At 39.5% G+C, this 23,743-nt stretch overlaps 1 protein-coding gene and 1 pseudogene across 3 annotated transcripts; one reads left to right on the top strand and one right to left on the bottom strand.

The window, feature by feature from the left end:
• Window positions 1–438: 438 nt before the first annotated feature.
• On the bottom strand, window positions 439–17,697 carry LOC133862474 (heat shock 70 kDa protein 18-like; annotated as a pseudogene).
• A 998-nt stretch (window positions 17,698–18,695) lies between these two features.
• On the top strand, window positions 18,696–21,573 carry LOC133862475 (KIN17-like protein). 3 transcript variants are annotated; one of them, XM_062298309.1, is made up of 3 exons: window positions 18,696–18,836; window positions 18,968–20,245; window positions 21,557–21,573. In XM_062298309.1, the coding sequence occupies exon 2, from the start codon at window positions 19,078–19,080 to the stop codon at window positions 20,242–20,244; it is 1,167 nt and encodes a 388-aa protein (XP_062154293.1). In that variant the 5' UTR covers window positions 18,696–18,836; window positions 18,968–19,077; the 3' UTR covers window position 20,245; window positions 21,557–21,573. The 3 variants fall into 3 exon arrangements, with proteins under 3 accessions (XP_062154293.1, XP_062154291.1, XP_062154292.1); XM_062298307.1 differs by lacking the exon at window positions 21,557–21,573 and having other exon boundaries at window positions 18,968–20,297; XM_062298308.1 differs by lacking the exon at window positions 21,557–21,573 and having other exon boundaries at window positions 18,697–18,836; window positions 18,976–20,297.
• The last annotated feature ends 2,170 nt before the right edge of the window (window positions 21,574–23,743 follow it).

The raw sequence follows: 23,743 nt of genomic DNA on the forward strand, positions 1-23,743 counted from the left end.
CTGTCCTTCCCTGCATGGCTTTAAACTAAAACCAGCTGGAATCTACCAAGTTGCTAAATTCGTAAAACAAAAATTTGATTGCATGTGGGCATTGCTAAATCAATTAATAATATTGTTTTCTTGATAGGAGGAACATTACGGTATTTATCATATTTGAGGGTCCCTGACCTAACCTATAAATTAATAGGTTGTGTACACCATCAGTACGGCAATACAGTCATAGGCATAAGTTAGAAGATCTCTCAAATAGTATTTTGTTTTCTTCAGATCTTTGTGGAAGCGCTTGGGCAAAGATGACTAGAGGTAAGCCTAGATCCTTGTCTTTTATTTTTCGCTGCACATATTAGTTGAGCATAACATGTTTATATGTTCTAACAATGAAAACTCCAAATAAACTTAAAAGTAGTAAAATCGCCATGAAACATTAAAATTCGCACCATCAATGACAAAACCATAAATTACACATCATATTTCAAAATTTTCAACTGCAACCCACCAAAGCCACATCAAAACATACTGGAAATTAAACAAAAATAATAAAAATAAGTCTGGACTCTGGATGCTCAAAATGGCTCCTTGCATCCACTGCTGATAAGGTCCTATAACGGACTCTAAATGTCATCATCAAAATATTTGTCTTCTTTTTTATGAGAGGAGCTGCTCCATTGCTTAATGATGTCCATATATCTTCGCAATGATGGGATTGCATATTAACTCAAGTCCAATCAACTTGTCCTCAAACTCATTTGCCTCTGCATGCTGAATACCATCTAACCAATGAATCACGTGCTTAATAGAAGCTTTAATCTTCTTCTTACCAGCAGCGTCAAGCTTGTCACCAATCTTCTTATCATTGACAATGCTCTTCATTTTGTAGGCAAAGTTCTCCAAAGCTTCCTTAGCTTTAACCTTCTTCCTGTGCTCATTATCTTCAACTTTGTATTTCTATACATCCAGGACCATCCTATGAATCTCTTTTGTGGATAGTGAAGCCTTGTAATTTTCAAATGTGATCTTGTAACTTACGCCAGTGGTCTTTTCCACGGCAGAAACATTCAAGATACCATTGGCATTAATCTCAAAGCATACTTTAATTTGAGCGACACCCTTGTGTGCTGCAGGAATGGAGGAAAGCGTAAATTCCCCCAACCAGTTGTTATCCACAACTCTTGCTCTCTCACCCTCGTAAACCGGGTACAAAACGGAAGTTTGGTTGTCATAGAGGGTGGTGTAGTTCCCCTCCATCTTGATGGGAATGGCGGTATTCCTCGGAATCAGAACCGACATATCACCTTCACGGATCGCCACCCCAAGGGACAAAGGTGTGACATCCAAGAGCACAATATGTTGAACTTTCTCATTACCCATACCAACCATCTTTGCAGCTTGAATAGCGGCTCCGTAAGCCACAGCTTCATCTGGGTTGATGCTTTTGTTAAGCTGCTTTCCATCAAAGAAGTCTTGCAACAGCTGTTGCACTCAGGGAATTCTGGAAGAACCACCAGTAAGAACGACATCGTGGACTCCTCTCTTGTCCATATTGGCATCAGTCACAAGCTCAATAGACTTCTTGAACAAACTCATATTGAGTTCCGCAAATCTGGCACGAGTAATACTTGAGGAGAAATCAATACCATTATACAAAGAATCAACTTCAATCATAGTCTCAGTTGCAAAAGAAAGAATCCTCTTTGCTCTCTCACAAGCAGTTTTCAACCTCCTTAAAGCTCTGGCATTTCCACTAATGTCCTCCTTGTACTGCTTCTTAAATATTTTAACGAAGTGCTTTAACATTTTGTTGTCAAAGTCTTCACCTCCAAGGTGAGCGTCTCCAGCAACAGCCTTCACTTCAAAAGTATCATTGCCAATGGTAAGTAGTGAAACATCTGCAGTACCACCACCCAAATCAAAGATTAACACATTTCTCCTACCAATGCCAGCGTTGTCAAGACTGTAAGCAATGGCTGCGGCCGTTGGTTCATTGATTATCCGCATGACATTGAGTCCTGCAATGCCTCTAGCATCCTTAATTTGTAGCCTTACGTTGTGAGTCATTGAAGTAAGCTGGGACAGTGACTACAGCATTCTTCACAGATGTGCCAAGGTAGGCCTCTGCAATTTCACGCATCTTTTTTAAGACCATAGATGAGATTTCTTCTGCAGCAAAATGATTCTATTCACCCTTATAAGTGACCACAATCATAGGCTTGTCGGCATGACCTTCAATAACCTTGAATGGCCAGAGCTTGATATCATTTTGAACTAAGGAATCACTAAATCTCCTACCAATCAACCGCTTTGCATCTGCAAAATAAATGAGAGAAACTGATAAGATGATTCAACAAGACTAAATTAGAAGAAGCAAAAAATCTCAATACTGATGAGCTTTTATATTGGCATATATGTCTTTTTCTTCTTTCTTTTTTTAACTAATAAATTGTTAAGGTGGCATATGACAATATTTAGGATTTATAAAGGAGTTTTTGCAGTTAATTAGTATGTTCATTTAATTTTACCTCTAAAAAATATTAAAGGGACAAAAAGAGGGTGAGAGATTACCAAAGACAGAGTTAGCGGGGTTCTTGGCGACCTGGTTGTTGGCTGCCTCACCGATCAAACGCCCTTTGTCAGTGAAGGCAACATAAGACGGCGTCGTCGTATTTCCTTGATCATTAACTATTATCTCCACTCCATCATGCTGCCACACACCCACGCAGGAGTACGTGGTCCCCAGATCAATCCCTATCGCTGGCCACGCTCCTTCGCCGGCCATTCTCGATGTCTGGAAGATAACGGAAATGAAGGAAGTCTCTGATCAGTGAATGGCAGTGAAAGCTTCAAAATGGACTAAATACTACGGATCGGCGTGAAATACAAGTCGTACAGTTTTAGCTGGGAAAAGCTTCGGAACATCTCCACGCGAAGGCGAGGGGTACTGGATCCCAATTCGTGTGTAAAGTGTAACGACGAACAAATTCGCCTACTTTTCCATCGTGGGAGCAATGCTCAACTGTGACCATTACCACAAATAGGAATGGTGGACGTGCCGAACCACCTCAAACCACTTGTATTTTCTTTTCACTGTTTTTCCATCCTATTTTATATTTTTATGCAAATTTGGAGGGATATTCATATTGAAGGAGGTTGCTTAAGGCCACTAATGGAATGGAATAAGGCCCATAAATACTTACCAGTACAATTAAGACCTCTCATATAAAATAAAAAATTTTAAGGCCTCAATTAAAAAAAAAAAAAAAAAAAAAAAAAAAAAAAAAAAAAGATTAGTCAATATTTTTAATGAAGTCCTCAATTCTGATAAAAAAAAATAAAAAAAAAAATAAAAACATTATCAATTGAAATATGAAAACAAAATTCAATGTGCAAGATATTAAGATTTTAGAGAAAGAAATTAAAGATGGAAAATTATTTAATTTCAAGAAATTAAAATTATTAAACGATTATTATGTATCACTTACATAATTTTATTGACAATATTTGTTATATATAATTGCTTATACATAAAGAAGTTTTTTAAAAATAAAATTGATAAAATCGTATATATTTAAGATCGTGCATCCCGTGCTTTTAACTACTACAATGTGGACGGGAAAATTTCTAGGAGCAAAATGCTCCTTTCAACGTATAAAGGTGGTGCCAAAAATAGCAGAGGCCATTGCTGCTATCCATGCAGTCCAATCTGGGATAGAGGCGGGTTTCAAGAATGTTATTTTTGAGAGGGATCCCTTGCAACTTATTCAAGACTTACATATGGATTCCCCACTCCTTAATACCACTGGTCACTATGTGGACAGCATATATTAAGCATATGCATGAGTTTTTTATCTGCTCCACTTTTGTTCATTGCAAACGAGAGGCTAATAGCGTGGCACATTCTTTGGCAAAGGAGGCTAATAATTTGTCAAACTGTTTGTGATATGAGAAACTCTTTTATTTCTTTGTAATTTGCTTGGTAGGGAATGTTTATTTCCCCAGGCCTTCTTGTAAGATCGTCTTAACGATGAAAGAAGCAACTTTATTTGTTCAAAAAAAAAAAAAAAACTACTACAAGGTTTAAAGCTTTTTGAGTCTAGCTGACATGGAATGTTTGACAAGTAGACTAGGACTCTTGACAAGGAGTGCCGGGGCAGATGATATCCAAGGGGCATAAGAACTACGTACGATTTGATGCTTAATGTCCAACTGGGCATTAGGTTCTTCTTTCCTTCACACTTTTTTATTCCTTATTCCCTTTGGTTTTAGGTTTATTCAATCATGAGCAGGTTTTTGTGTGGTTTTATTCCAATACGCAGATAAGTTAATTTTAGAGCAGATTTTTTTGTTTAGAAGAAGCCTTATACAGATTTATTGGGGACTCTCTACGTTCTATGTCGGCCAATATTATTTAGTTTATATTTTTTGCTTTTTTAAATTGTGTTCTATTGTTTAATCTATGCAGCCAATCATGGTAGGCTTTAGATCTAGTTTTTAGATCGATCTTGCTCTCTTATCTTCTCATAGTAGAATTTATTGTAAAAGAGAAGATGGTGTATTTTTGTGTTCTTCTGCTAAGGCAGTTGCCCTCCAAGTTAGGAATTAGTCATGTAATTTGTTTTTAAGAGTATGTGTATAATTACAGCTATTAACCCTTGGGATCTCAGATTATAATGAATGTTATTTCCTTGTTAAAATATATATATATATAGGCGTAGACCTGGCTTGGTTGCCTCTAGTTTTGTTGTCATTTTTCGGTTCTTTTGAATAACTTTTGTGGTTATTTGCTTGATTTTCGCTTGCAAATACTCTGTGGGAGCTTAGGCCAAGGGATTTCGATCCCATTGAAAAGTTTGGACGAGGTTTCCACCGGAAATGGATGCCCGAATCACCTCAAGAACTCGGCCACCTTCTATTTGGTCAAAGGATGAGGCCAAATGATCACCTCTTCCAGCTTTAAAAATAAAAATCTTACATGCACATTAATGGAATCCATCAAGATTTTAGATGAAAATTAATAATAGGAAGTTATTTGTTATTTTAGCATACCATAAGAAACTCTCAAAATATTATTATACCATAAAACTCATTGCAAATCAGCGTAACTGCGTAGATTAATTTTCATTTATTTTCAAAAGGAAATTGGATTAGAATCGATCCCCTCAAATTTTTTAAACATTTGAAATTTTCAAATTTTTCATTATCAATTGAAGTTGTTCATTAAAGTTGTTCATTATCAATTGAAATATGAAAAAAATTCAATGCGCAAGATATTAAGATTTTAGAGGAAGAAATTAAATATGAAAAATTATTTAGTTTCAAGAAATTAAAATCATTAGACGATTATTATGTATCACTTACATAATTTTACTGACAATATTTGTTATATATAATTGCTTCTGCATAAAGAAGTTTTTTAAAAATAAAATTGATAAAATCGTATATATTTAAGATCGTGCATCCCGTGCTTTTAACTACTACAAGGTTTAAAGCTTTTTGAGTCTAGCTGACATGGAATGTTTGACTAGTAGACTAGGACTCTTGACAAGGAGTCCCGGGGCAGATGATATCCAAGGGCCATAAGAACTACGTACGATTTGGTGCTTAATGTCCAACTGGGCATCAGGTTCTTCTTTCCCTTACACTTTTTTATTCCTTATTTCCTTCGGTTTTAGGCTTATTCTTTAGCAGGTTTTGGTGGAATTTTATTCTAGTATGCAGATAAGTTAATTTTAGAGCAGATTTTTTTTGTTTAGAAGAAGCCTTATACAGATTTATTGTCGACTCCCTACGTTCTCTGTCGGTCAATGTTATTTAATTTATGTTTTTGGCTTCTTTAGATTATGTTCTGTTGTTTAATCTATGCGGCCAGCCATGGTAGGCTTTAGATCAGATCTTACTCTCTTATCTTCTCATAGTAGAACTTATTGTAAAACAGAGGTTGGTATTTTTCTGTGTTCTTCTACTAAGGCAGTTGCCCTCCAAGTTAGGAATCACTCATATAATTTGTTTTTAAAAGTCTTTGTACCCCTAATTACAACTATTAATCCTTTGAGTCTCATATATATATATATATATAGAGGCATAGACCACGGCTTGGTTGCCTCTAGTTTTGTTGTCTCTTTTCAGTTCTTTTGAATAATTTTTGTGGTTATTTGCTTGATTTCCGCTTGCAAATACTCTGTGGGAGCTTAGGCCAAGGGATTTTGGTCCCATTGAAAAGTTTGGACGAGGTTTCCACCGGAAATGGGTGCCTGAACCACCTCAAGACCTTGGCCACCTTTTATTTGGTCAAAGGATGAGGCCAAGTGATCACCTCTTCCGGCTTTAAAAATCAAAATCTTAAATAGCACATTAACGAAATCTGTCAAGATTTTAGACGAAAATTAATAATAGGAAGTTTTTTGTTATTTTGGCATACCATAAGAAACTCTCAAAATATTATTATACCATAAAGCGCGCTAATCGCAAATCAGCGTAATTGCATAGACTAATTTTACATTTTTTTTGGAAAGGAAATTGGATCAGGATCGATCCCTTCAAATTTTTTAAACATTTGAGATTTTCAAATTGTTAAATCTTGATTATGTTTTACATCAAGCGATTCACAATGTGCCAACTGTCCACATGAAATAAATGCTATAAAAAAAGTGGTATCAATAAATGCTTTAACATTTATTTCATGTGGACAGTTGTCACATGGTAAACCGTTAAATGTAAAATATGACTATAATTTAACAATTTGAGAATCATAAATGTTTAAAAAATTTGAGGGGATACTAGATTCCTAATCCATTGCATAGACCATGGTTAGATTAGGCACATTCAGCTCTCTCAGTAACGTTTCATCATTGTTGGTTGGGGTTTAAGGCACAATATTTCGAAACATCTAGTTTAGGTTGGAACTTCGAACATGCCTGATGCCTCAATCCAATTTATTTAAAATCCCTGAATTAAATCCCAAAATCCAGGTCAGGCTTTACTTCAATTCCACCAAAAACATCAATTGACACTACAAAAATTTTGTCAAATTGCCACGTGCATTTTGACACGTGTACGGCACTGTACACGTGTCAAAATGTTTGCCACGAGTATTTTGACACGCGTCTTACGCGTGTTAGACGTGCAAGACTCTAATTGCACATTTTGACACGTGTATTTCAATACACGTGTCAAAACGTTTTTTTTTTTAAAAAAAAAAATCCATATTGAATTTTTAAAACTTAAATTTGGGATTTTTTTTCAATTTAATTTTGTTATTGTTTATTTAAATTTATTTGGGTTAATAAATTTTTGTTTTTTTTTTTACCAAATTTTATTATTTTCAACCACAAAAATACAAAAAAAAAAAAACAAACGGTACATTATTAGGGAGAGAGAGAGACGTAGAGATCCAGAGAGAGAGAGGGAGGCAGAGAGAGATAGGGAGAGAGAGTAGAGAGAGAGACATAGAGATACTGAGAGAGAGGCAGAGAGAGATAGGGAGAGATACAGAGAGAGAGAGAGAGAGGTAGAGAGAGAGAGAGAAAGAGATAGAGAGGAAGAGAGAGAAAGAGATAGAGAGGAAGAGAGCGATAGAGAGAGAGACCGAGAACACTGTACCGAGCAGAGAGAGGTGGAGAGAGGGCGGCTCACCGGCGGGAAGGGCGGTGGCCGGACGCTGGCCGGCGCGGCTGTGACGGAGAGGGAGAGAGAGAGAGAGAGAGAGAGGTAGAGAGAGAGAGACCGAGAACACTGTACCGAGCAGAGAGAGGTGGAGAGAGGGCGGATCACCGGCGGGAAGGGCGGTGGCCGGACGCTGGCCGGCGCGGCTGTGACGGAGAGGGAGAGAGAGAGAGAGAGAGAGAGGGAGAGAGAGAGACCGAGAACATTGTACCGAGCAGAGAGAGGTGGAGAGAGGGCGGCTCACCGGCGGGAAGGGCGGTGGCCGGACGCTGGCCGGCGCGGCTGTGACGGAGAGGGAGAGAGAGAGAGAGAGAGAGAGAGAGAGAGAGAGAGAGAATTCAGATCGGAAATGCCCATTTCCGATCTGTATATATATATATATATATATATTTAATCTATTATTATATTATTATATTATTTGAATTTTAAAAATTATATATATATATATATATATACACATATATATATAAGCGGGAAAAAACACATATAACCGGGAAAAACCAAACAATTGGGCACGTGTACTGCGCGTACACGTGCCCAATCTGGGATGTGTATTTAAATACACGTCCCTAATTGTTAAAATTCTATTTAATTAAAAAAAAATTATATTTGAAAAAAAATAACAGTTTGACACGCGTATTAAATATGCGTGTCCAATTGTTTAAATTCTATTTAATTTTAAAAAAATTATATTTGGAAAAAAATAACAGTTTGACACGTGTATTTAATACACGTGTCCAGTTGGACACGCGTATTAAATACACGCGTCCAATTGGACACGTGTATTAAATATGCGTGTCCAATTGTTGAAATTCTATTTAATTAAAAAAAAATTATATTTGGAAAAAAATGACAGTTTGACACGTGTATTAAATACACGTGTCCAATTGGACACGCGTATTAAATACACGCGTCCAATTGGACACGCGTATTAAATACGTGTGTCTAATTGTTGAAATTCTATTTAATTAAAAAAATTATATTTAGAAAAAAATAACATTTTGACACGCGTATTAAATACGCGTGTCCAATTGGACACGTGTATTTAATACACGTGTCCATTAAATACACGTGTCCAAATGGACACGTGTATTAAATACACGTGTCCAATTGGACACGCGTATTTAATACGCGTGTCAAAATGTGGACACGGTACAATTAGACACGTGTATTAAGATACACGTGTCTAATTGGACGCGTGTCTACAGTAATCGGTACTGTAGACACGCGTCCAATTGTTGTGATTTTTGTAGTGTGATTATATATAGCGGACATGCATATATGCTTACCCAGATGAAAACCTCGAATAAACTGGTCAAAGTTGTTGTTCTAAATCGCAATGAAACATTACCATTCGGCATCAACAATGACAAAACCATAAATTACACATCAAATAACGGACTCTAGTGTCCTAATAACTGTCATCATCAAAATAAAATAATTGTCATCTTTTTTTATGAGAGGAGCTGCTCAATTGCTTATTGTCGTCTACATCTCTTTGCAATGATGGGATTGCAAATTAACTCGAGTCCAATCAGCTTGTCCTCAAACTCATCTGCCTCCGCATGCTGGATGCCATCTAACCAGCAAATCACGTGCTTAATAGCAGCTTCAATCTTCTCCTTACCAGCAGCGTCTAACTTGTCACCAACCTCCTCATCATTGACAATGCTTCTCATTTCGTACACATATTTCTCTAAAGCTTCCTTAGCCTTAGTCTTCTTTCGGTGGTCATCATCTTCAACTTCGTATTTCTTTGCTGCCACAACCATCCTATGAATCTCTTTGGTGGATACCGAAGCCTTATAATTTGTAATTGTGATCTTGCAACTTGCACCAGTAGTCTGCTCCACAGCAGAAACATTCAAGATACCATTGGCATCAATCTCAAAAAATACTTTTATCTTAGCGACACCCATGGGTGCTGGAGGAATGGGGAAAATCCTAATTTCTCCCAACCGGTTGTTGTCCACAGTTCTTGCTCCCTCACCTTCGTAAACCGGAAACAAAATAGCAGTTTGGTTGTCATGGAGGGTAGTGTAGTTACGCTCCATCTTGGTGGGAATTGCGGTATTCCGCGGAATCACAACAGACATCTCACCATACGAGACATCCACCCCAAGGGACAAAGGGGTGATATCCAAGAGCACAATGTGTTGAACTTTCTCATTACCCATACCAGCCAAGTTTACTGCTTGAACAGCGGCTCCATAAGCTACAGCTTCATCTGGGTTGATGCTCTTATTAAGCTGCTTTCCATCAAAGAAGTCTTGCAAAAGCTGCTGCACCTTGGGGATTCGGGAAGAACCACCAATAAGAACGACATCATGCACTACTCCCTTATCCATCTTAGCATCAGTCAAACACTTCTCCACGAGCTCAACAGACTTCTTGAAAAAGTCCATATTGAGTTTCGCAAATCTGGCGCGAGTAATACTTGAGGAGAAATCAATACCAATATTATATAAAGAATCAACTTCAATGGTTGTTTCGACTGCAGAGGAAAGAATCCTCTTTGCTCTCTCACAAGCAGTTCTCAACCTCCTTAGAGCTCTGGCATTTCCACTAATATCCTCCTTGTGATGCCTCTTAAATATTTCAACGAAGTGTTTTACCATTTTGTTGTCAAAGTCCTCACCTCCAAGGTGAGTATCTCCAGCAACGGCCTTCACTTCAAAAGTACCCTCGTCTATGGTAAGTAGTGAGACATCTGTAGTACCACCACCTAAATCAAAGATCAAAACATTTCTCTTACCAATGCCTACTTTGTCAAGACCATAACCAATCGCTGCGGCTGTTGGTTCATTGATTATTCGCATGACATTGAGTCCTGCAATGGCTCCAGCATCCTTTGTAGCCTTACGCTGTGAGTCATTGAAGTAGGCCGGGACAGTGACTACAGCATTCTTCAAAGTTGTGCCAAGGTAGGCCTCAGCAATCTCACGCATCTTTTTGAGGACCATTGATGAGATTTCCTCTGCAGCAAAATGCTTCTCTTCACCCTTAAAAGTGACAACAATCATAGGCTTGTCAGCAAGACCTTCAATGACCTTGAATGGCCAGAGCTTAATATCATTTTGAACTAAAGAATCACTAAATTTTCTACCAATCAACCGTTTTGCATCTGCAAAATATGTAAGAGAAAAATAATAAAGTGATTTGACAAGACTAAAGCAAGAAGTAACAAATTTCAATGTTGATGTTTTTTTAAATTGGCATGCATGCCCTTTTTTAAGTAATAAATTGTTATGGTGGCATAGGATCATATTTAGAGTTTGAAATCGAGTTTTTGCAGTTAGCTAGTAGTTTCTTGTGCATCTAAAACAATATATAAAAAATAAAATAATAATAATAATAATAATAAAAACCTTCGGCATATTAAGAATCGGAATGTGGCACAAAATCAATGTAAAGTCATAGCAAAAATATAAAAACAATTTATGTGACCAATTTTCACACGAAATGATTTATTTTTGCCAAGATCGATCATCTACTTTTTGGGTCAAGGTCAAATTCGATGGTGATGTGAAATACATGGAAAAGTTATCAAAAATAGCAGAGAATTGGTGGTAAGTTTATTTTCTTTGCTATTACTTTCATAACAAAACAATCATAAAAGAGAAAGTCATTTTAATATTTCTTTAAGAGATCGCTTCAAATGATTTCCATGAATGTTCTTCAGCTCTTTTGAGTTTTGAATTAAAAATGGACATCCTGATTTATAACCAATCACCTTTCAACTCTTCATCTTTTTCTTTTTTCAAGAAGAAACACTGCATCGATCTTAATTGAGTTTTGAAAAACCCTCTGTAATCAAGTCTAAATTTCTGTTTGTTTTATTATATATATACACATTGCCTCTCACTGTCATTCTTAAACATGAGATTTCTGATTTCATGAATTAAAATCCTAAACCTTCATATCTACTGCAATATGTGATCTTTTCTTCCAACTTGAATATATAGAGGGCACCGATAATAAATGGGCACCAAGCCACCAACCCTTGACAAACAGTTGATTTACATTTTTTTTTTTTTTTGAAGGGAACAGTTGATTTACATTGGCGCCAACCATTGAAAAATAAAGCCTAGTTTTTTTTTTTGTTTTTTTTTTTAATTTTTTGATAATTTTATAAAAGGGTATTGAATTATATACCGTTTTGAGATAATAATACTAAACTAGCAAAGCAAACATTTCACACTGAGGTATCCACATTCCTAAACATCTCCTTTAAAGGCACTCCGTTAGAATTTGCTGTTAAGTTCTAACAGAGTACCCAAAATACCATTTTTTTTAAGGAAAAAAACTAGAATTTAAGTGTTTGTCAGAATTTAACGAAATTTGTAAAAAATATGAATTTTTGAAAAATTTTATCATTTTTTTTTTAAAAAAAAAAATACTGGTATTTTGAGAATTTTGACAAGATTTAACAGCAAACCCTAACAGAATTCCTTTAGTAAGACGTTTATAATTTTTTTTAAAAAGAAAAGAGAACGATAGAAAAGGAAAAAAGAGAGGGGGAGATTTACCAAAGACAGAGTTAGCGGGATTCCTGGCGACCTGATTCTGGGCTGCATCACCGACCAAGCGCTCTTTGTCAGTGAAGGCAACATAAGACGGCGTCGTCCTGTTGCCCTGATCGTTCACTATGATCTTGTTACGGAATGCATGCTAGTAGCGTATTGTTGTTAGTTAAGTTATGTTATCTTATTAGTAAGTAAGTAACCAGCAGGGTCTATCTTAAATTCAAGCTCTAGAGTTTATCTTAAATTCAAGTGTCCATCGCCAATAGGTTAGTAGTGGTTGCGATAGACAATGTTATCTTTTATTTCAAATTACTAGTGTTATCTTGACTGGTATCATTATCTCTTAGAGTTGTTACTCAGTTAGGACTCATGATGTAATCTCTATTTAAAGAGTATCAGTGAATGAATAAAGCATGCAAATTTCAATCTCAAACTTCATGTTTGATACGAGACCCAGGAATCTCTAACTTCCTACCGCTAATTTTCTAAATTGGCAAACATAGGCAAGAACAAGAAGCAGGGTTCTGCTTCTTTTCCGGATAACAGAAGAGTTACTAGATCCGTTACGAATTCTCGTAACATTTTGGTATCAGAGCCAGGTTCCCCAATGGCTGACCCAATGAAGGATCAGCTGTCGAATCTCCAAAAAACGCTGGATGACTTCATCAAGCATACTTCCGAGAGGTTCAAACACGTGGAGGATAAGATTAGTCAACATGGATCTAACGGTTCCGGTGAAAATTCCTCAAACAAGAACCGTGATAAGGTTCCTGGGGGCTCCAACAACAACCAGGGAACAAAGGTGACTAAACTCGATTTTCCAAAGTACAATGGGCAGGAGGATCCTACGAGCTGGATATGCCGAGTTGAACAGTACTTCGATTTTAAGCAAGTCGAAGAAAGGGAGAAATTGCCGTTGGCCGCGTATCACTTGGAGGGGGAATCCCAAATGTGGTATCAATTATTCAGAGACAGTGAAGAAGTCGTGACTTGGAACGCGTTGAAGACAGCTCTCCAAACTCGCTACGGCTCAACATCCTTTGAGGATCATTTCGGTGAGCTCACGAAACTTCAACAAACAGGAACAGTTCGGGATTATCAGCTGCAATTTGAGCAATTACTCAGCAAGGTGGAACGACTCTCTGTTCACCAACAATTGGGCTGTTTTGTAAGCGGGCTCAAAGGGGAAGTCAGAATCGAAGTTCAAGCTGGGAGACCAAAATCTGTAACAGAGGCCATCGGATTGGCCAGATTATATGAAAGTCGAAATTGGAGCTTGAAGAAGCCTCCAAATACTGAGGAAAGGCGGACAGGGTCTAGGGATTCCGCTCCTCCCCTTCCATCGTCCAATCTAACACGAACTCGGAATCCTCCGACTCGGCGATTATCCACAACAGAAATGCAAGAACGAAGGGCACGTGGGTTATGCTTCAATTGTGACGAAAAATTCGTCCCTGGCCATCGCTGCAAGAAATTGTTCCTAATTGAAGGAATTTATTCTGCCGAAGAAAACAGAGGAGAGGAAGAAGCAGTGGGAACCGAAGAATGGGAAGAGGAAGAACCCGTGATATCACTACATGCACTCACAGGGACGCCCAATCCGCAAACTATGCGGGTCAGGGGAGTTCTGGGAAATTTGGGGTTAGTCGTTTTGATGGATTCCGGGAGTACGCACAATTTCCTTAACCCGCAAATAGCTCAACGTTTGGGTTTAAGACCCACCCATTCAGGAAGGATGACGGTCACAGTAGCTAACGGGGAAAAAATTCATTGCACAGGTGTGTGTGCTGGAGTGTTGCTATGGCTACAAGGTGAGCCATTTTTGGTGGACTTCTTTATTTTACCCATGAATGTGTGTGAAGCAGTACTGGGCACTCAATGGTTGCGCACGTTGGGACCAATTTGGTGGGATTTTGCTAAGTTGGTGATGGTATTCCATTGGAAAAGGAAAGAGGTGGAGTTAAGGGGTATCAAGCTACCTACGCACAGGATGATTGAAAAAAAAGAGATGGACAGAGAAGTGAAGAGGAGGCGTTGTGGCTGGGTTTGCCATGTACAGTTGAGAATGGGGAGACACGAGGAAGGCAGCTTAAACGCACTTGAGCTGGGAGCTAATTCCTGTGGACCGAATCACACGCATCCACAAATGAAAGGGCTCTTGGACTCATTTTCTGACATCTTCAGTGAGCCTCAAGGCCTTCCTCCAATTAGAGGCCACGAGCATCAGATCAAACTATGCCCGGAATCTGTGCCTGTGAACGTAAGGCCCTACAGGTATCCTCATTATCAAAAAAATGAGATCGAAAAAATTGTTTTGGATTTATTAAAGTCGGGAGTGGTAAAGTCTAGTACTAGCCCATATTCCTCCCCAGTTCTGTTAGTAAAAAAACATGATGGATCTTGGAGATTATGTGTAGATTACAGGGCATTAAATCAAGTTACAATTAAAGACAAATTCCCCATTCCAGTAATTGATGAGTTGTTAGATGAGTTACATGGGGCGAAAGTTTTTTCGAAACTTGACCTTAGATCTGGATATCACCAGATCAGAATGAAGGATGCAGACATAGAGAAAACTGCATTTCGAACCCACCACGGTCACTATGAATTTTTAGTGATGCCGTTCGGGTTAACAAATGCACCTTCTACTTTCCAAGCCCTGATGAATGACATCTTTTCAAAACTACTACGAAAGTATGTGTTAGTTTTTTTTGATGATATTCTCATATATAGCAAGACTTGGGATGAACATATCACACAGCTACAGGAAGTTTTCACTATAATACGAGATCAAAGACTATTTCTCAGGCAGAAAAAGTGTGAATTCGGCCGGGATTCCATAAGTTATTTGGGCCATGTGATCTCATACCAAGGAGTGGCAATGGATCCAGAGAAAATCACTGCCATGACACAATGGCCTCAACCAACTACAATCAAAGCCTTGAGGGGTTTTTTGGGCTTAACCGGGTATTACCGGAAGTTTATCAAGGGGTATGGAGACATTGCAGGACCCTTAACCCAGTTGTTAAAAAAAGACTCATTTATGTGGTCTGAGATGGCAGATTTGGCGTTCAACAAACTCAAGCGGGCAATGACTACAGGACCGGTATTAGCACTACCGGACTTCAACAAAATATTTGTGGTGGAGTGTGACGCCTCAGGCACAGGAATTGGAGCAATTCTCATGCAAGACTCCAGGCCCATAGCTTATTTCAGCCAAGCAATCAAAGGAAAAAATTTAGCCAAGTCCACGTATGAAAAGGAGATGATGGCCCTCATTGCAGCAGTACAAAAATGGCGTCCATATTTATTAGGCCAAAAATTCATAGTACGCACGGATCAGAAAAGTCTCAAGTATTTATTGGAACAAACCATTACTACAGAGGCGCAACAAAAGTGGCTTGTAAAATTGATGGGCTACGATTTCTCCATTGAGTACAAAAAAGGGGGTGAAAATGTAGCGGCTGACAGCTTATCCCGAAGAGAAGATCACGGCCAATTGTCCACCATTTCTAATCCAATTCCACATTGGATAGAACCCATTCAGGAGGAGATTGGGCAGGAAAAAGAATTACAAGACTTGGTGCAGAAAATTCAGCAGGGAGAAGCATCAGAACACTGGACTTACAAATCAGGTTTGATTTTTTTTAAGGGCAGAATCTACCTAAGGTCCCAATCTCCCTTAACTAAGGCGATCATTCAAGAGTTTCACAGTGGATCCCATGAGGGATTTCATAAGATGTGGCATCGCTTGAAATCGGTATTTTATTGGCATGGTGCGTGTGCCCAAATAAAAGAATTTTTACAAGGGTGTGATATTTGTCAACGAAATAAAAGCGAGCTTACGCTTCCAGCCGGATTATTACAACCGTTGCCAGTACCCACTATGATTTGGAGTGACATCTCGATGGATTTTGTGGAAGGACTGCCTAATTCTCTAGGTAAATCCGTCATTTATGTTGTGGTGGATCGTTTGTCGAAATATGCACACTTTATTGCACTCAAGCATCCGTATTCAGCGATCATGGTGGCCCAAGAATTCTTTGAGAATGTTTTTAAGTTACATGGACTACCTACGTCCATTGTGTGTGACAGGGATCCAACTTTTACAAGCAATTTCTGGTGTGAACTTTTTCGGTTGCAAGGTACGAGGTTCAATTTCAGTTCTGCGTATCATCCACAAACGGATGGACAAACGGAAGTGGTGAATCGCACTCTAGAAATGTATTTGAGATGTGTCACAGGTGATAAGCCAAAGGATTGGAGTAAATGGCTGGCTTGGGTGGAGTATACTGATAATACTAGTTCTCACTCAAGCACTGGTAAGTCTCCTTTTGAGTTAGTATATGGACGTCCAGCTCCATCACTGCTATCTTATATTCCAGGCACAGCAAGAGTAGAATCTGTGGGTCAACAATTGGAGGCCCGAGATGTGGTGTTAAAACAAGCTCGCCTCAAATTGATCCAAGCCCAAAACCGGATGAAGCAGATCTATGATAAAGGCCACAAGGAAAGAGAATTTCAAAAAGGAGACCTTGTCTATGTCCGATTGCATCCGTATCGGCAGCAAACAGTTGCAAGGCGTTTGAATATGAAATTAGCCGCCAAATTCTATGGCCCATACAAGGTACTGGAAAAGATAGGAGAAGTAGCATATAAATTGGAATTGCCGCCAGGATCTAAAGTTCATCCAGTTTATCATGTTTCTTTACTTAAGAAACAATGGGGTCCCATTTCAGCAAGTAGTACACCACTACCCGAAGTTCCTCAACCTATTCAAGAATTGGTCCCACAAGCTGTTCTCGATGTCAAAGGGAAAGACCAAAAGAGAGAAGTTCTAATTCATTGGCGTGGCCATAATCCAGCAGATGCAACATGGGAAAATGTCAACCATATGCAGTATCAATTTCCAGAATTCGATCTTGAGGACAAGATTGATTTTTAAGGAGGAAGGAGTGTTACGGAATGCATGCTAGTAGCGTATTGTTGTTAGTTAAGTTATGTTATCTTATTAGTAAGTAAGTAACCAGCAGGGTCTATCTTAAATTCAAGCTCTAGAGTTTATCTTAAATTCAAGTGTCCATCGCCAATAGGTTAGTAGTGGTTGCGATAGACAGTGTTATCTTTTATTTCAAATTACTAGTGTTATCTTGACTGGTATCATTATCTCTTAGAGTTGTTACTCAGTTAGAACTCATGATGTAATCTCTATTTAAAGAGTATCAGTGAATGAATAAAGCATGCAAATTTCAATCTCAAACTTCATGTTTGATACGAGATCCAGGAATCTCTAACTTCCTACCGCTAATTTTCTAAATTGGCAAACATAGGCAAGAACAAGAAGCAGGGTTCTGCTTCTTTTCCGGATAACAGAAGAGTTACTAGATCCGTTACGAATTCTCGTAACAGATCTCTACTCGATCATGCTGCCACACTGCCACGCAAGAGTACGTCGTCCCCAAATCAATCCCTATCGCTGGCCACTCTCCTTTGCCGGCCATTCTCGACGTCTGGAAGATCACGGAAACAAAGTAGATGAAGGAGGACTTGAGTGAAACGGCACTGAAAGGTTCAATACTTCAATATTGAATTCAGTCAGTTGCCATCAAATATAAAAGGATACCTAGGAATGCAATAGCTGATCTTGACCGTTTATTTCAAAGTGAACGATCCAAGAATCACGTTGCGTAGAGAAAAGAAAAAGAGTCTGCTACGTCATCTATTACAAAAAGAAAATTTTGCCGCTTGAATTTTGATTAGAAAAATAATCTGCCACGTCATCTACAAGGACGTGGGCTGGTGATTCTCACTTTCATTCGCAAAAGCCCAATAAACATAACACTATTGGGCCCAACAGCGCGACGTCTTCCATTCTTGGACTTTCATTTTATTTTAGAAAAAGAAATCAGGATCAGGGTTCAATCAAGGTAATGCTACGGAGTAGCAATTTGTGCGCATTTTTTCCGCACTTTCACTGGTTAACCCAACTCGGGTTAACTACCTTTTATTAAAAAAAAAAAAAAAAAACCCAAATCAAACTAAATTCGTCTCCTGCGCATTTGTCTCCAAAAAATTTGGGTAATGCTACGGAGTAGCAATTTGTGCGCATTTTTTCCGCACTTTCACTGGTTAACCCAACTCGGGTTAACTACCTTTTATTATTAAAAAAAAAAAAAAAAAAAAAAACCCAAATCAAACTAAATTCGTCTCCTGAGCATTTGTCTCCAAAAAATTTTCCCCCAAAATTTTCAGCTCCTCCCTCCCCTCTATCTTCTTCCTCCCGGCAGTGCAGCTCCTCCCTCCCCATGTGAACGTCGCCGTCGCGACCTCTCTCCCTCTTCTCTGCTAATCAGCCATCCCTTAGATCGACGGCAAATCGTGGACGCAGAGAACCGTACGACCCAGGTATACGATTCTCCGTACACCGCCGAACCCACATCCACCACCAAACGCCGGACGACCCACCACCACGACGGTCGACGAACGACCCCTTCGTGCGGCTCCAAGTCGTGGACGGAAAACCCCAGGTCTACGAAAAGCTCCGAGCCGGACGAGCCACCCGAATTCTTTCCCTCCCCCCTCTCCCACCAAGCAGCGCCGGCCACCACCAAGCAGTGTAGCCGCCGCCTCCGCCGCCAGTGCCTCCCCCCACCGGTCTGTTTTTCTTTGGATTCTTTTTTTTTTTTTTTTTGGGTTCACTGATCTGGGTTTTGCTTAGATTTGTTGGTTTTGGTGCTTGATTTTGGTTGTGTATTTAATCGGCCTTTTTTTTGGATACCCATAAGATCTATAGGCCGATTGAATACACTTGCATACAATCTCTGCAACTCTCGCCCTCCAATCCGAAATCCACTGAAATCACTGCAAACCTTCTGGTGGAGGAATATTTTGAGCGATGGGGAAGAACGAGTTCCTGACGCCGAAGGCGATCGCGAACCGGATCAAAGCGAAGGGGCTACAGAAGCTGCGGTGGTACTGCCAGATGTGCCAGAAGCAGTGCCGCGACGAGAACGGCTTCAAGTGCCACTGCATGAGCGAGAGCCACCAGCGCCAGATGCAGATCTTCGGCCAGAATCCCATGCGCATCGTTGACGGCTACTCTGAGGAGTTCGAGACCTCCTTTCTCGAGCACATGAAGCGCAGCCACCGCTTCAGCCGCGTGGCCGCCACCGTCGTCTACAACGAGTACATCAACGACCGCCACCACGTCCACATGAACTCCACCGAGTGGGCAACGCTCACCGAGTTCATCAAGTACCTGGGCCGCACCGGCAAGTGCAAGGTCGAGGAAACCCCGAAGGGTTGGTTCATCACCTACATCGACCGAGACTCCGAGACGCTTTTCAAGGAGAGGATGAAGAACAAGCGAATCAAGGCCGATTTGGTGGAGGAGGAGAAGCAAGAGCGCGAAATTCAGAAGCAGATTGAGCGGGCCGCCGAGCTGTTTGTGCCGCTCGCGACCGAGTCTCAGGCGGCCTCTGAGCCGGTGAACGAATTGAAATCGGAGGCAGAAGTTAAGGTCGGTTTCGTGCTCGGCTCCTCGGGAAAACCGAAACTGAAAGAGCTGGGGGAGAGCTCGAAATTGGTGTTCGATGAGGCGGATAACGATAAGAACGAGAAGAGAAATCAATCGGCGAAGAGTAAATCAGCTTTGGAGGAGTTGATGTGGGAGGAGTTGATGAAGAAGGAGCGGATTAACCGGAAGGACTATTGGTTGAGCGAAGGGATCGTTGTGAAGGTGATGAGCAAAGCGTTGGCCGAGAAGGGCTACTATAAGCAAAAGGGCGTGGTGAGGAAAGTGATCGATAAGTACGTTGGGGAGATTGAAATGCTTGAGAGCAAGCACGTGCTGAGGGTGGATCAGGCGGAGCTTGAGACGGTGATTCCGCAGATTGGGGGACTCGTGAGGATAGTGAATGGGGCCTATAGGGGAGCGACTGCCAAGTTGTTGGGTGTGGACACGGACAAGTTCTGCGCAAAGGTGCAGATAGAGAAGGGTGCTTATGTTGGTAGAGTGCTTAAAGCTGTTGAGTATGAGGATGTTTGTAAAGTTGCCCAGTGAGGTTTGATACTAAATTTAAATTATATTTAATGGAGATGCTTATGATGGAATCATATTGGTTGTGTTCATTGTTTCTCGAAATTTTTCGTTCTGCTTTGAAATTTTGAATCCATGGTGCTTCAATCATTATGTATGTTTCTCTTTGATTGATGACTTAGATACTTCTATTTAACAAGGGATTGTAACGTAATGAAGATATTAGCTTTACCACGCAAGTAAATGTGAAATCAGGTCTTAATAAGAAGATCAAGAGCTGTTTAAAAGGTGCTAATTTTTAAAATCTCTTCCTGATCTCTCTATCAATGTGTCCCCGCATTAAATGGGCGAGTGTGGACTTTTTGTGCTTGTGAATCACACTGCTGGTATCAACCCATCAATAAGAACTAGAACATCTGCATGCTTAAGCTTCCTTATTTCCCTTTATGTTGGGAGTCTTCTTAATTTCAACTACATCAGTATGCAAACTTGAATAGGGTGTGTGCCCCTTAAAGATCATCCACATTTGAACTTTCTTTGCTTTTTTTTCTCTTTTCTTCTGCAGCCTCAACTTTGGGAGAAACCAAATAATGCTGTATATCGTATGACCCGCGATAACCTTAGAATGTCACAGCTGATGCTAGATATCTTATTGTTCAGTACTTAGTGTTACAGGTGTTCCCTTTAGCATGTGATACAGTTCAACATTTAGTGTGATTTGCCCATTTACCTTAAAAAAAATTATTTATGCCTGTTAATAGCTACTTATCAAAAAAAAATTGTGCCTGTTAATTGCTTGTGGCCACCCAGTACAGTTTCCTTTATTTGCATCACTTTCTCTATAGTGGAGTGCCTTTTGTATTCATAGCAAACTTCTTGGCTTATAAGGGAGAACCATATCTGATAGCCAAGAAAGTTTGCTTTTGAAAATTGTGTGGCTATTGGAGGTAGGGATCTATTATAATTCACTGGTTTCCTCATCAAAGTGCAGGCACTAAAGAATCCACTTTTGATTCATCGTGCTTTGAGCAAGTTAAATTCCGATTCTAAAATCACTACTAGTTTTGCCCTTTTTAAGGAGGTTTTCTTTAGGGACTCTTATCACTTATTTTCGTTGTGGCACGCCTAATGGAAGCTTAACCATGGCTGAATTGTGTGTGTATCACCATGGCGCTCCCACCAATTTCACTGAATTCTTGCACTTTCTCTTGCACTTGCACTTACCCCTTTATCCCGTTCTGTCTACTTCCTTCTTCTCCAACCCCAAACCCAATCTTTGAGCAATCCTAGAACCCTCATCAGGCTTTGAGTTTCTTACTCTAATCAGATGGTCCAGGTTGACACCAGCAATCACAGAGAATCAGAATGGTAGCTTATGAGACAACAAAGAAGAAGAGGAAGCCCAAGCCGAGCTTCTTTGAGCAAATACGCAAGAAATGGTCGCTCAAACTCGGTTCCACAAGAGAGATTTCCATGGGAGGAACCAGAACAACAAGAAAAGCTAGAGAAGCAGGAAGAAAAGGAAGAGGAGAGCCAGTAATCTTTTGGGGTTTGTGTATCTGACTCAGAAGTTGGTACTAAAGAATCGGTGAGTGACCCAATGAGTTTTGTTCTGTTGAACCGGTTTGTTCCGGCTCGGCGGCTCCTTGGGTTCATGGAAGCAATGCCACAAAGTTCCACGTTGATTCTGAACCTGAAATTCCACAAAAGAGTTGTGAGAAAATTGAAACTTTTGGTGGGTCTGGTGCGCCTTGTGGGAATGGTATTGCAAGTGGTGTTGTTGGATGAGTTGAAATAATGGAAATCATGAACAAGATTGCGATGGAGAGAAAGTGATGTGTTTGATGAAATTCCAAGTGGGGTTTTAGAAAACGAGGAGGCAAAGATTTCGAGTGGCAGAAATGGCGTTTCTTGGAAGGAAAAGCCATCTGGGGAAGGTAAATATTTTGAAAAAATGGTGGGTTCTGTTGATGGCAATAGTGGCTCAATTGGGGTACCGTGGAAGAGAGGGAGGTGATATAAGGACTGGAGGAGGAGCAGCAGAGAAACTCCTAAACGATATCACAAGTAAAAATTAATGTTTAACAAAAAAAGTAAACATTAATCTTGACTCTACTATTACAGATATAAATTATAATATTCACATATATTTATACTGTCATAATGATATTAATAGAAATTTTAATACATACATATGTATATGTATAATTATGAACGAGCCTAGCGAGTCGAGTCGAGTCGAACTTATACGAGTTTTGTTCGCGAGCCTAAGCTAAGCTGAGCTGAGCTTTGGCATGTTCAGAGCGTGGAAATTTGTTCAAGTTCTATTTGTTTAATAAATAAACTGATCTCGAACCAAGTTAATTCGAGTTGAGCGTAAACCTATTTGCAAGCGGCTCTATTTATTTACGGCCCCACGCCCCTACTCATAGATTAGTCTGTTTTTTCTTTCAAGTTTTTTATCTTAGAAGTTGAACCAGAACAAATAAACAATAAAACAACTCAATGTTTCATATTTCAACTGTGAAATAATATGATTATTCAAACAATATGATTTTTTTTAGTTTAAATTTGTGTTTTTATTTTTATTTTTATAGATTTTATTATATAATGGGTCAAACAGGTCGGGTCAACCCATTATTTAAGTAGGTCGTGTTAGGGTCGAAGGGTTGGACCCTTTTATCTAAATGGATCGTGTCAGAGTTGACCCTTAACGAATTGTCGTGTCAAACGAGTTGTGTCAACCCGTTTTGACAACCCTAGCTCTAACTATACTGGTATGAGGTATGGCACCCAACATATTTTTTCCTTACTGTTATTACTCTCTTTTTTTCTTTTTCTTTTTTGTAGGGCTTGAAATAAGATCTCTTGATTGTACTTGATGTTTTCATTGAGTTTTGAAACTGTAGCAGCTAAGGGTTGATATATTTTCTGTTAATGCTATCCAAAAAAGAAAAAAGTTACATATTGCAGCCTGGGGTTCGCAGCTTTGTCTAAATGTAATGTGAGAACCTTAAGAGAAATAACTTAGAATCATAATTCAGCTAAACATGCAGCCATCAGGAATCATGAATAACAATCTAATGCAGCCAAGTTGATAAACTTTTAAGTCATTGAGAAAGCCAAAAACCAACTTCAGAAACTTGATTATTAAACCACAAAGCTAATCTGTCCAACAGTAACAGTAATAAAGCAGCAGAAAAAAAATATCTCATCAGTCATCAAAACACAGTGTAGGCTTCCCTAGCCTGTAGGAGACTGCACCAAACCAATTTTAGTGGCTATTGATACTTCCAAAGAGCCGCAAATTGCAACTAGAGTAGAAAAAGTAGATGGATAAGGTATAACCAGCAAGAATGAGGATATGGATCCGTCATTGGCAATTTTGGAAGCCATTGAAGAGGACTTACATCGAGGAGTAAAGAGGCAACGCGTCCAAAGACCAAAGGTAGGAGGGAAGTTTTGAATCTGGTAAGCTGCATCAGCTATGGTGATTCTAGCGCGGCCTCCCGGCGTAGGAAAG

Source organism: Alnus glutinosa, chromosome 3, assembly GCF_958979055.1.
Source record: "Alnus glutinosa chromosome 3, dhAlnGlut1.1, whole genome shotgun sequence".
NCBI lineage: Eukaryota > Viridiplantae > Streptophyta > Magnoliopsida > Fagales > Betulaceae > Alnus > Alnus glutinosa.

Bases quoted from the DNA above. Each gene is read 5' to 3' on its own strand.
- LOC133862475 (XM_062298309.1), top strand. From the start codon at position 19,078: ATGGGGAAGAACGAGTTCCTGACGCCGAAGGCGATCGCGAACCGGATC.